Source organism: Fusarium verticillioides, chromosome 5, assembly GCF_000149555.1.
Source record: "Fusarium verticillioides 7600 chromosome 5, whole genome shotgun sequence".
Classification (NCBI taxonomy): domain Eukaryota; kingdom Fungi; phylum Ascomycota; class Sordariomycetes; order Hypocreales; family Nectriaceae; genus Fusarium; species Fusarium verticillioides.
In genome coordinates this window covers 1,244,639-1,257,981 of record NC_031679.1, presented here as the reverse complement: position 1 = coordinate 1,257,981, position 13,343 = coordinate 1,244,639, and the positions used below count along the sequence as shown (strand labels likewise).

At 33.4% G+C, this 13,343-nt stretch overlaps 3 protein-coding genes across 3 annotated transcripts; 2 read left to right on the top strand and 1 right to left on the bottom strand.

Moving 5' to 3' along the window:
- The first annotated feature begins 260 nt into the window (after positions 1–260).
- FVEG_02985 (hypothetical protein) lies at positions 261–2,776 on the top strand. Its single transcript, XM_018890542.1, has one exon. The coding sequence runs from the start codon at positions 668–670 to the stop codon at positions 2,387–2,389; it is 1,722 nt and encodes a 573-aa protein (XP_018746870.1). The 5' UTR covers positions 261–667; the 3' UTR covers positions 2,390–2,776.
- On the bottom strand, positions 2,445–3,899 carry FVEG_02986 (NADH-ubiquinone oxidoreductase 24 kDa subunit, mitochondrial). The gene is made up of 3 exons (XM_018890543.1): positions 3,593–3,899; positions 3,184–3,474; positions 2,445–3,048 (listed from the first exon to the last, which is right to left on the bottom strand). Exons 1-3 carry the CDS (start codon positions 3,713–3,715, stop codon positions 2,680–2,682), a joined length of 783 nt encoding a protein of 260 aa, XP_018746871.1. The 5' UTR covers positions 3,716–3,899; the 3' UTR covers positions 2,445–2,679.
- A 95-nt stretch (positions 3,900–3,994) lies between these two features.
- FVEG_02987 (hypothetical protein) lies at positions 3,995–5,184 on the top strand. The gene is made up of 2 exons (XM_018890544.1): positions 3,995–4,361; positions 4,415–5,184. The coding sequence occupies exon 2, from the start codon at positions 4,556–4,558 to the stop codon at positions 4,916–4,918; it is 363 nt and encodes a 120-aa protein (XP_018746872.1). The 5' UTR covers positions 3,995–4,361; positions 4,415–4,555; the 3' UTR covers positions 4,919–5,184.
- Positions 5,185–13,343: the final 8,159 nt, after the last annotated feature.

Here is a 13,343-nt window from a genome sequence, read left to right as displayed (position 1 = left end):
GGTAGTTATTCGAGGCTTCAATGCCTCCATCTGTGAAACAGGATCTATCCGACTCGGTATGCTGTCAATTCTCTACAAGGGAGTGGTCTTGGAGGAGAGAAGAGAATAGCCATCTAGAACAGTAGACGACGTCTTGGCTGAGCCTACACCTAGCTTCGGCCGCTAGGTAGACTAAGGTAGCCCAAGCTAAGATGGAGGTATTAACTGCGTTAGGCCCCTTATTACTACTGTACCCCGCAGGTCCCTTCCACGTCCGTCTTGTCCGCTGCAAGCTCAGCCCGTCAGATCCAATGCAAAGCATGGCCTGCATCACATGCATCGACAAAAGGAGCCCAGCTTTTGGATTGGTATGAAGGAATTAAAGTGTCGAGCTCATGATAAGTTTGGTGCCGATGATAAGTGCCTCATTATGAACCCCCAAGATCTATAATTATCCATAGAGACCCTTGTAAATCGGCGTAAACGCGCCTACGTCATCCCCGTCATTATCGCCAGCATCATCTCACTTCGTACTGTAAGCTCCCCCCGCCGCTGACTGGGCTTGCATGTTTCATTTTCTCCTCCGACATCATCCCATTCATTCAGTTGATGTGCACATAAACCTACAACCTCGTTTAACCACCAGTATTGCTCACGCCTATCGGCCCTCAGGCCCAAATCCATCATCATGGAATCTTTCTCTCTACTCAAGCGTCGTACCACCGACCTCCTCCACAATGTCCAGCAAAACCTCCCCTCCATGCCTATGCCTTCCGTTCCATCCGCTCCCTCAGCAACTCACCAGAAGAAGAGTTCTATGAAAGGAACATGGGAGCGCATTGATGCCCCTGACGTCCCCCGTTCTTCACATTCTCTCAATATTGTCCACGGAACCGCTTACCTCTTTGGCGGAGAGATCGAGCCCCGAAAGCCTGTCGATAATGATATGCATGTCGTAACTTTGCCTTGGTCTTCGGCTGGGGCTGACTACTTCAAGATCAAAGCATCCCCAGCTAAACCAGATGCCCAGCCGAAGAAGCCTGAGGTTCAGCAACCCGTTCAGCCCAAGGCCCCGGAGCCAGTCAAGTCCGACGAGAAGCCGGACGAAGAGGAGATTGAGAAAAAGCTCGACGAAGTTTCTCTTGCGGAGGATGACGAAGAAGAGGATGAAGAAGAAGAAGACGAATCTTCAGATGAAGAGGTTGAAAGCAAGTCCAAAGGCAAGCAGCCTGCTGGTCCAGAAAAGCCGGAATTGGGCGATGTCCCAGCTTCACGAGTCGGCCATGCTACTGCTGTCATCGGGTCCCGTATCTTTCTCTTCGGTGGTCGCGGAGGTCCCGACATGCGGCCCCTGAACGAAGGTGGCCGTGTCTGGGTCTTTGACACTCGCTCCAACACATGGACATATCTTGACCCTGCCCCTGTCGTTCCAGGTGGTGCAATTGTCCCCCAACCCGCCCCGCGAAGCTATCACACAGCCACATCGATCGACCGGCCCCGGGACTTTGCTCCTAAGCGGCCCAAGGAACCTGAGACTTGGGGGCAGTGGGCACTCGGAGACACCTCTAAGACGGGTATCCCTCAAGCTCCTGTTGTTGGTAATGTGGCTGAAGAAGCCGTAGATGAAGAGTCGGATGGCTACGGTACCTTTTTCATTCATTCTGGATGCCTCGCCAGTGGCGAACGCACCAATGATATCTGGGCCTTCAACGTCCATGACCGTACTTGGACTGAGCTTCCAGCTGCTCCAGGCCCTGCTCGAGGTGGCAGCGCCATATGTGTGAGCAAAACCCGCCTGTTCCGCTTCGGGGGTTTTGATGGACAAAGTGAGCTTGGAGGGCAACTCGACTTCCTCCACCTCGAGGTTGAGATCTTTGACGATAGAGGCACCAAAGGAGAAGTTGCTGTTCGCGCCCGTGGTGGTTGGCAAACCATTCTCGAGAGTGATCCAAACACCGACTCAACTGAAATCCACGCCGAACCAGCTCAGATCTGGCCCGAACCCCGAAGTGTCGCATCTTTGGAGGCAATCACGTCAGGGGCTGGATACGAGTATCTTGTCTTGACTATGGGTGAGCGTGACCCAAGCTCAGAGGGCCACGAAGGTGCAGGCAAGTTCTTGAACGATGTCTGGGCCTTCCAAGTTCCGCCTCTGGGCATGACAGCCGCCAGCGTTACCGCTGCCATGTGGCAAGCTGTCGGCCGTAAGACAGGTGAAGGAAAGTGGACGAAGCTTGATCTTGAGCCATACGACGATGATAACAGTGATGAGATGCCTGTGGCGAGAGGCTGGCTTGCGAGCGCCCCGATGGGAGAACTTGAGGAGAGCGGCATTTTGATCTGGGGAGGTCTTGGTGAGGACAATCAGCGTCTCGGGGACGGCTGGATCTTGCGTGTGGGCGATTCCTAGGTGAAAATGATGAGGGACTGGAAAGGCAGTTGATTTGGATGTAGTATTCTTTTTTGGCGTAACATGTTTTTGGCGATTGTATTAAGTGAACGAATGGAATGAAGAAACAAAGTCCTATCGGACACAATACTTCACACAGCATATCATATTGCTATTGACGAGAATCCACGCATTCTATATCTGGGAAAGCATTTGACATGGTGTTATGTACAGTAGAAGCCTCCTCCCGCCGGACACTTTTTGCATTTCTTGCTATTGAACTAAAAAAGAGAGATAATGATGTTATAATTCTACAGGTCTGCCCTTGTGGTCTCGGTTCCCCAAGGTTCCGCGTTAAGGCTTGTTTGGCCAGCACTGTTCTCACATGTGTCTCGGCTGCTGAGAGGACCAGGCTTGGGGACGTTGACGGTTGAGGGATCGGAAGCAGTAGCCTGGGCCCGAAGAGACTTGAGGAGGTCCTTCACGGAGGCGGGGGAGAGATCCTCGTAGTAGTCGTCGTTTATCTGAATCATGGGAGCGTTGACGCATGCACCGAGACATTCGACCTCGAGAATGGTGAATAGACCGTCAGCAGTGGTCTGGCCCTGCTCAATTCCGAGCTCCTCCTTAATAGCCTTGACGATAACATCAGATCCACAACCACCAAGTTGGCAAGGTGTCTATCGGGGCAATTGTTAGTGGGTTGTACTTTTAGAGTATCCGGTAATCTTCAATGGCGTCTAATCGTCATTGCCACGCTAGCGTGGAGCAATTGCAGTCAACATAGCCGTGCTTCATGTGGGAAAACAACATACCGTAGTGCACATTTGAAACAAGTATGTGCCCACGGGGGTTCTGTTGTACATGGTGTAGAAAGAGGCAACTTCGTACACTCGCATAGGAGGCATCTCAAGAAGACGGGCGACCTCGTTCATGACGCTGATGCTGGTGAAGCCGTGCTGGCGCTGGCCGAGGTCTAGCAAAGGCATGACAGCAGCCTTCTTGTACTGAGGAGGGTATCGCTTGAGGATCTCGGCAATGACGGTCTGGTTCTTCTCGTTGAACTTGAAGGGGATGTCGGGGTTGTTGTCCTCGGTGTTTCGATGCTGTCACACGGTCATAGGTCAGACAAGTTGGTTCTCATCGCTAGCAATTGCGCGCCGATAGATCTGCCATGATCTATGGTCCAGGGTCGCAATTGACAGCGCCAATTGGCCTACTTACCACCATGAGAGTGTCGCTTCGTCGGCTGGCTGTGATAGCGAAGGCGGCGCGAGACTGAGGGCGGGCAGCCCGGCACACCGGCCGGATGGCGGAGCGGATGAGGGGAGTGAGCTTGCTCGCCATTGTGAATAGTCTGGAGATGCTTTTCTGAGCGAGCGGAGCGGGTGTCGTCGCGAAGGCGGGAGGGCTTCCAAGGTCGTCGGTTCCGGGTCTTGTCAAAATGTCGCCGTCGTAGCGAGCATTACAATTCGAGTTGGAGCTGCTTGCAAAATCAACGTCGATGATTGGTGTGTTTGGCCCAAGGTTTAGCCGTCCCGGTGTGGGCCGATGGGAGAGGTACGTATCGTCCGTCATGAGGTGTAAGTGGAGGTGGACCTGTAGCTCTCTTCCATTTACATACTTCACCTATCTCATGGAAGCTGTCTCATCTTGAATTCAGCAAAGCTCAATCGCCGATGTTTTCATGGTTGACTTACGACGATGAACATCCCCACAAACCGTCATTGATGATTAAGTCACCCAAGACCTCAAATCAGCCACCAACCTAAGAAAAGCGAAGCTTGGTAATCTTGAGAATCGCTTTCTAGAAAAGACCAAAGGCCGTATCAACAGAAGCTCTGCAGCCCCCTTCACTGACCGAACCTTCCCCCCAAGTCATAACCACTCTCTTCAACACTTAGAAATAATACGCTATGAAAACAAGTTTCGTGGTTTTGGTGGTACCACATGTTCCTCTGTTCTTGTGCGCAATCTCCAAACATCCCTCTCGGTATGTGTATCTAACCACTGAGCATGTTGTGAATCGCGATTCAATTTCGATAGCCTATGACCCAGCCTGCTTTCAGGTGAGAGAGTACTTTTGAACGACGATCACCATTCGTTTTGGAGCCTTAAACACGAAACCAGATCCAATTGGATTCGTTCTATTATGGCACACAAGCAGGATTCAACACGCCGATCTCTATGATGCTCGTTAAACAACCGAAACTTAAGCCGTCCACTGCCAGATTTGTCTTCATACATGATATTTCAGGTGGGACAACCGAAGAGTTGCAGAAAACTCAATTGTATGCGCAAGAGTTGCTTTTACGCTCGCTTCCACACATGCAGAAGTTAAACGAAAGGGCACATCGTCAGGGCAATATAAGCTTAAAAGGTTTTTGTCGTTTAACCTTCTTTGTCCGCAAGACAACCCCGAGTCGATGTAACTTTGCCACCTCGCATTGGTACAGGGCCTCCCACTCGATGTTTGGGGAAGCACAATTGTGTAGTTCGGCTAGAGGCTTGTTTCTCGCGATGAGACATCAACAGTGGATTGGGTGCTGAGGTATCACCACCTTTATGCTGTGGTATTGGAGGCTCACAACACAGGACTACCGATGACAACTTGTCCTGTAGTTGCCAACTCACCGAGGTGGACGCATAAAACCAGTAAATAATTTGCTGGCCATTGAGATGATATCGATTGTTGTCGTCGTAGGTTTCAGATGGCGGGGACAGAGAAGGGAGCCAACGTTGTGATAGCTGGGATCCAGTAATGGGTGTAAAATTATAGTCCAAAAGTATCTGAACACCCCACCCTATAGGAACTTAATTACTTTAACAGTAATAACTTTATATATATATAATTAATTTAATTTAAATCTAATAATAATATACTATATATTATTTTAATTACTAGATTTTTCTTTTTAATATTTTATATACTAACCCTATACCTAAATATAAGCATTAAATTAGCAGGGAAGTAAGTTAAGTAAGTAATTAATTTACTTTAGTATTATTATTACTTATATTAACTTAATATATTTAATTAACTTTACTTAATTAAACTTATTATTTTTTATAAGCTTTAATTAAGGGAATATCTTTTTAATATTAAGCTTTAATTGCTTTTAAATATATTTTATTAAATTAAGATCTAGACTATAAGTAAGCCAGTTAATCTAGGATATTTTATATTTTAATAGCTAGTTTATTATAGACTTTAAGGTATATATATAATGCGTGATAATTATAGCCTTCCTGAATAGCGGGTTATAGTTATTGAACCAAATTAATTATATTGCCTGTTCTATCTAACTTCTAGTATTCTATTACCCCTCCTTTAGTCTTCCTTTAGTTATATAATTAGTATTCTTAATATCTAAGGCTTGTTTAGGTTAAACTATTTATAGGCTTATATAATCCCTTTTAATTATATAGTACTACCGGTTTAATACACCCCCCTAGAGTAGAACCACTATAATACTCTAATAGCTTAGATTACTATCTTCTAGGTTCCCTTTATTAGTATACTAGAAGTTATCTAAAGTTATTAGTTATATCTTATTATATAATACTTCCTATTATAATTTAAATTATTCTCTACTTTTTTAAATAGTTAATTAACAATTAAACTATTATTATATATTAATAATAGATAGGTTCTATAAATAATAGATAGATCTTTAAATTAATTTAAATAATAGGCTTCTTATTTTTAAAATATATAAGCCTTTCTCTGCTATAAAATCTAATCTCTTCTTTTTTTCTTTAAGTATTAATATTACATTTAGTATATGCCTCTCTTTTTTAGCTACTTAACTGCCTCTTTAAGCTTTATTTTCTACTTTTATAATATATTAGCTGATTATTTTTCTTTATAGAACTTAATATAAATTTTTAAATTTTTATATTATTTTTAGCATTATATTATATATACTTTTATATTTTAAAGTACTTATTTAACGCTTATTACTAACTTTAAATAGTAAATCTTCTCTCTTTATATTCCCTTTAGTTAAGTAAGTTATATATCCTTTTAAGCTTTAAATTATTAAAATGCTTTATTAACTTATATTTAGTAAGGAAGATACCCCCCCTTACCTGTCCTATATTAAGGTCTAGTGTATTAAGTAAGTAATATAAGTTACTACTGCTAATATAGTAAATTATTAAATATAAGTCTTTTTATATTTTATTTCTTTATTTTAAGCTATATTCTAACTTTTTAATTTTCTTAGTAACTCTAAGCAGCGCTATATCCTATACTTAGCCTACCTTAATAGTATTACTACTAGTTAAAGTACTAGTAAGTATTAAGCTAAGCCAGGGGTCACTTATTATAAGCATTATAACCCTAGTAGCTCTTATTACCTAATATAAGTAGTATATATTATAACTTTAAGCTTTATTTAGCTAATTTAAACTATATAGTCCTTTTAATATATTACCTACTGCCCTCTTTTTCCTAGATTATATCTAGTAAGATAAGTCTTTTATTAAAAAATCAGTAAATACTTTTATAGCTTATTTTATTATTTTAAACTATACTAATATCTTAAGAAATTTTAAAAGAAGAATAAGCGCTATATTATAATTAAGGTTATTTTAAAAGGCATTTAGTCTTACACTTTCCCTTTATCTAGTAATTCCTACCTAGCCTTTACCTAGGCAAGGCTTATTTTTATCTTTTGTATTATAGCTAGTAGTTTTTGTTTTCTTTATAAAGGAAAGTCTTACCTTTTAGGCTTTTATTTACTAATTTTAAATTATTCATTTCCCTCTTAAAATATTTTCTATATTTTAAAGTAACTTTATATATTCTAGGGTATAGAATATATAAATAAAGCTTAAGGCATTTTAAGTAATATTAAAAGAAATCTTATATTTAAGATATTAAAAGAAATCTTATATTTAATATATTAAAAGAAATCTTATATTTAAAATAACTTAAAGGAGTTATAAAATAGTAAAAAGTAACTTATTCCTTAAATATCTAACTTATCTAGGATCTCTTTAATTAATCTTTCTATAAGATCTGCATTTTAATAATCTTAGATATATTCTTTAATATCTATAAGGCTGAATAGCTTATAGCTCTTTTTCAGCTTTATGCCTTATAATACCTTTATAAGTATATCTACTAGTAGCTTTAAGCTTACTTTATAGCTTAAAGATATTATTTTCTTCTAGATATATTCTTATAACTAATAGTTATAGACATTTATATATCGAAGTTTGGTCTTTAGTTTTTATAGAGGGCTCTTTAGGAAACGAATTGTCTATTAGTTATCGTAAATAAGATATAAATTAACATTTTAAAGCTTATCCTGTAGGCTCTAGAGTAGCCTTTATTAAAATAGCCCTTCCTTTATAGCTTATAAAAGCATAAGCAGCTCTACCTTAGTTATTAATATAGTTACTGTATCTTACTTATTTACTTACTATCCTATAAGTCTTTTATAGATCTTTATTATATAACCTTATAAGCTTTTCTAATTAAGGGTATTATTAGTAAATAATATATTACTATATACTATAAATTCTCTTTTAGGACTAAACTGTAAACTATAGAAACAAGTTATATATAGGTAATTAAGTATATAGTTAATAGCTTCTATATATATCTTGCTTAGATTATTTATAAATTAAGATAGTCTTAAGATTATAAATATAATATCTAGTTAGTTAATAATACTTATATATAGGATTAATCTAATTACCTTCTTATACTAGTTAGCTATATGATTATCTGCTTTTCTTTAATTTAGAAAGAGTTTTTCCTTTCTTATTAAAGAGGCATTTATAGTATCTGTAATATATATCTTATATATCTTCTTAAGATATATAATTTAAGTTACCTAAATACATTTTAATATATAATCTTAAATAACTTATATATTAAAAAACTACTATAGCTTATTTCCTCTAGTTAACTTATAATTCTCCTAAAGAGATTATATAAGTTATAATATAGATTCTTTATCTTCTTTCTTAAATATAAAGACTATATTATCTATATAGAAGATAATTAGTAGGTTTCCTTTTTAGTAATAGTAGCTCTTATTTAATACTAGCTTATAATCTAAGGTTTATAGTATACTTCTAAGCTCCTTTTACTATAAAAGCGGTGCATTTTGCAATCTATATAGCGCTTTATATAAAAGCAATACTTAGTCTTCCTTCCTGCTCTTTCTAAAGCCTAAAGGCAATTTTATAAAAATATTACTTAGTAATTTTATATTTATAAATATATTAACTATATTATATTATACTAGCTTAAGATTATACTTTATAGTAATTATAAGTAAGGTTTTAAATAACTTTCTAGTAAGGGTTATAGTATATATTTTATTAGTAATTAATCTTATCTATTAATCTCCTTAAATAATAAGTCTTACCTTATACCTTTATAGGTAGCTATATTTATTAAATTTATAAGTAAATACCTATATATAGTTAAGTATTTTTAAGTTACTAATATATAGATTATACCTTATAATCTTAGTCTAAGATCCTATTTACTTATAACTCTCTAAGTGATCTTCCTATGCTTTCCTAAACTCTGCTTCTAACCTATATCCTGATAGACTACTATAAAAACTTAAAGCCAGAGGCAGATTCTTCTTATAATATTTTTATCTATTAGGAGAGAGGCTTATTTAAGTTATTTACGCCTTATACCTAGGCTTTAGTCTACTACTAATATATCTACTCTTTAATACCTTAGTAATTAGCTTCCTTTCCTTCTTTATAATAAAGGTAGCTATTAAGCTAGCACTAAAAGCTTAGTTTAGTATATAAAGGTCTTTTTCTATTACTTTCCTAGCTTTTATACCCTAACTTATTTAGATCCTTAACTTAGTAAAGAAGCTTAAAGGTAGGCTTTCTAGTAGTATTAAAAGTAATTTAAATCTTACTTAAATATATTTTACTAGTATTACACTTTCTTTATCTTTTAACTCTACTTCCTAGGTAGGTAAGTCTTTAATTAAGCTTTTAAGGTACATTTCCTATATTTCTTCCTTATTAATACTTTAAACTAGGTCTATTATTTAATTAATTTACTTAAAACTTAAGAAAGCTTATAATTACTATTGCAATTCTTTAAGGGTCTATTTCCTAATAGTATCCCTTATTTATACCTTATTAGCACTAAAGAATTCCTTTTTATTAAAGATAATATCTTAAGTTATATAGACCTTATTTATAACAGGGTTTTATACTCTAAAGATATTTAAAGAATTATATCTAACTAGATATCCTATCTATATTTTTAGATTTATTTTTAATTAAAGGTAATTTTCCTTATTTTATGCCTCTTTTATTAATAAGAATGCCTTATATCTAATACTTCTTATATAACTAATTTAAGGCTAATTACCTTCTTTTATAGATAGAATATTTAAAAAGAAGCTTTTATATAAGGTTTTTTACTTTAGTTATTACTTTAGTATTTAGTTTAGTATATATACTGCTATTCTTACTATCTTAAGCTAAAGACTTAAAAGGAGATTACTATTAATTATTAATAGTCTTACTTTCTCTTTAATTACCTCCCTAGAATGCTCTTTAGAGCTATTTTATTATTAAGTTCTTAGTATACTCTTATCTACTCTAATCCCCTTTCTTAGAAGCTATATATAGGTTAAATGCCCCTTTTATAGCTTATTATCTATCTTTATAATTTATAGCTTGACTTTATATATTATTTTAAGTATTTAAGTAAAATGCTTAAGTATCGCTAGTAGGTTATTATTATAGCAGTTTATAAAATAGTAGTCTTAATATATTCCTAAATAGCAGTCTATTATTATAGTATATAATATATAATTATTTATTTTAACTAGATAGTTATAGAAATCTATTAAGACTCTTTCTCTGGCTTTTAAGGGTTATTCTTATAGTTCATAGTGCTTTTAACACTTTAACTTAGCTAACCTATATATATTATATTCTACTATTATTAAACCTTTAATCTTGGCTCTAAAGGTATAGTTTGCTAAGTATTCTAGGCTTTTTAGTCCTAGATACCCTAGTTACTAGTGCTATATCCTGGCTAGAACCTTATTAGGCTTGTTTATAGTCTAGGAGTTATAATGCAGGTGCCTTATAGTAAATAAGGCTTATTTGCCTATTTTAATAAGGTAATTAAGTATATACTAGTTATATTCCTATTTAAGCTTATATAATACTTAGCTATTTATATATCTTAATATATTAGCCTTATTATATTAGTCTTACTAATACCCTATTTATTATAATTTTTATAGTAATACTAGGTTAGTGCCTATTTCTAGGTAATAGGCTATGTAATTTAGATTTATTATTTAAGGCTTATCCTGCAGATTTATAACTTAGATTTCTATATCTCTATATCTAAGTATTAGTAGCTATTTAGACCTTATAAATACTCTTTTTTTATATTATATAGTTTTTATTAACTTAAACTGTTTTAAGTTATTAAATATATAGATTATAGTTCTAGAGTCTAGGATAGATAAGTTATATAATAGGTATTTGCTACTTAAGGCTAGGAAAGTAGCTGCCTTTTTTAAGATTAAGGGCCTTACTAGGAATAGTTAACTTGATTTCTCTTTTAAGGCTTTATTATTAGTTTAGAGTCTTTAGTATAGTTCTTTAATCTCTTTATTTCCTTTTAAGTGTTATTTAAATAGGTCTAGCTATTTTTAATTTAGCTAGAACTTCTTAAGTACTAATTTAAGGAAAGCTACCTAATATAATATACTATTAGGACATTTATAATTTTTCTTATATAATATATATCTCTCTAGAGTCTTAATACTTAGCCAGGCTTACTTTACTAAGCCTTCCTTAGATTTATTAGTAGCTAACCTGCTTTATTTCTTATCTCCTAATAATAAGCTTTAATCCTTTAAATTTAAGGCTCTAAATATCAGTCTAAAGCTCCCCTTTATAACTTAATTAGTCTATAATCTATTACCTCTTCTTTTACTATCTTAAATTTCTTATCTAAACTATATAAAGAAGTTTAATAGAAGATAGGATCTATCTTTAATTTCTTTCTTATTTTAACTCTATTTAATTTATAAGAAAATCTTAAAGTATTAATCTAAAGCCTATTATAGGTCTTTAAACTAGGTATTTAGGTATTAGGCCTTAGTAATGCCCCTAAGCTTTTTAACTTAGATTATTATTTTCTATTTTATAATCTACTTTTCCTAGTTAGTTCTAGGGTTTAAAGCGCTTTTTAGTACTTTAAAATAGTATTTTTAGGCTTATTTCCTTTTTATAGTATTATTAATACTATATATAGCTTTAAGATTAAGAAAGAATTATAATATATTATTATATTTACTTAACTTATTTATAGTAAGTAAATATATTTTAATATAATAAAGGCTTATTTTCTTAATTATCTAATTTAATATATTATAGATACTATCTACTTATTTATATATTTAGTTAAAGTCTATATAATAGATATTTATTTTAGCTTTATAAGCCTTTTATTATATAAGGAGTAGGTTACTATATCTATTTATATATTATTCTTTATATGTAGTGCTTAAGCTATTTAGGAGTAACTTAATATATAGTATCACTTAGTAGTCTTTAATCTTAGGCCTCTGCAGCTCTTTAATTCATAGGTTTATAAAACATTTTAGATCTAAAAGTTAACCTAGCTTATATACCCTTTCTATAGTTATTTTTATAATATATAACTATTTAAAGGAATCCTAGTTATTAGGGTTACTTAGCAGGTAAGACTTTATATTTATACTATAAAATATTATACTATATATAGGAGATAGTACTTAAGGTTTATTTTAATAATTAGCTCTTCTTTCTTATAGTTATAGCTACCTTTAAGAAGTATAGCTTTAAGACTTTTAATTATTAAACTAAATTAATTATATTACCTATTCTATCTAACTTCTAGTATTCTATTACCCCTCCTTTAGTCTTCCTTTAGTTATATAATTGGCATTCTTAATATCTAAGGCTTATTTAGGTTAAACCATTTACAGGCTTATATAATCCCTCTTAATTATATAGTACTACCGGTTTAACAATAGTTAATCCAGGTCTTGGTATTTATCCTATAATACTAAGGCCCACTTTTAAAATTAACCTATATAACCCTTCTCAATACCCTTATATACATATATGCCTATAATTCGGTATTAATATATAAGTATTATCTTATTAAAAATAGTAAAAACTAGTCTAAATAGGAAGTAAACCTTTTATTAATACCTCCTAATAACTTAAAGAAATATATCCTTTTTTTCTAGTAATTTAATTATAGATTATAATAATAATACTAGATTTACTACCTCTCTAGATTACTTTTTAAATTATAATTAATAATTATAACTTTTTATAAACTATTATATTAACTAATTTCTTTATAAACTTCTTATAAGGCTTCTTAAAAACCTAGCTATATTTATAATTTAGTTATAATTAAACTAATAATTTATTATTAAAAATAGTTTAAAGGTATTATTAATTAAGTAAAAGATTCCTAAGTAGTATCTATTAGTAAACTTTAAAATAATATACTTTTAGTAATTTATTAATATCTTCTTTTTAAGCTTAATATTATAAAAACTACTATCTTACTATTTCTCTAAATAGTAGTATATACTATATAGCCCTCTATTTATAACTATAATAAAGTCTTATAACTTAATATATAGTTATTTATAAGATATTATTATCTAAATAATTAATAAGTAATTTATATATAATCTTATAGTTATATTTTAATATAAGTAATATATATTAAATCTACTAAACTATAAGTTTTTTAAAATACCTAGATTTTTATTTTTTATTTAAGGTTTAATAAGTTTTTTAATATTAAAAGATATTAAAAATAATAGTAAGTAAATATCTAGCCTTATTTATAATATTATAGTATAACCTCTTACTTTTTATAGCTTAAATAATAAAAGCCTTAGCTACTTTATTAAAATCCTAACCTCTCTAGCGGCCT

Excerpts from the sequence above, each read along its gene's own strand:
- FVEG_02986 (XM_018890543.1), bottom strand. The coding sequence starts at position 3,715 with ATGGCGAGCAAGCTCACTCCCCTCATCCGCTCCGCCATCCGGCCGGTG. Across the intron at positions 3,475-3,592 it reads GAAGCGACACTCTCATGGTG|CATCGAAACACCGAGGACAA; the intron begins GTAAGTAGGCCA and ends ACCGTGTGACAG. Across the intron at positions 3,049-3,183 it reads TGTTTCAAATGTGCACTACG|ACACCTTGCCAACTTGGTGG; the intron begins GTATGTTGTTTT and ends TTGCCCCGATAG.
- FVEG_02985 (XM_018890542.1), top strand. The coding sequence starts at position 668 with ATGGAATCTTTCTCTCTACTCAAGCGTCGTACCACCGACCTCCTCCAC.
- FVEG_02987 (XM_018890544.1), top strand. The coding sequence starts at position 4,556 with ATGATGCTCGTTAAACAACCGAAACTTAAGCCGTCCACTGCCAGATTT.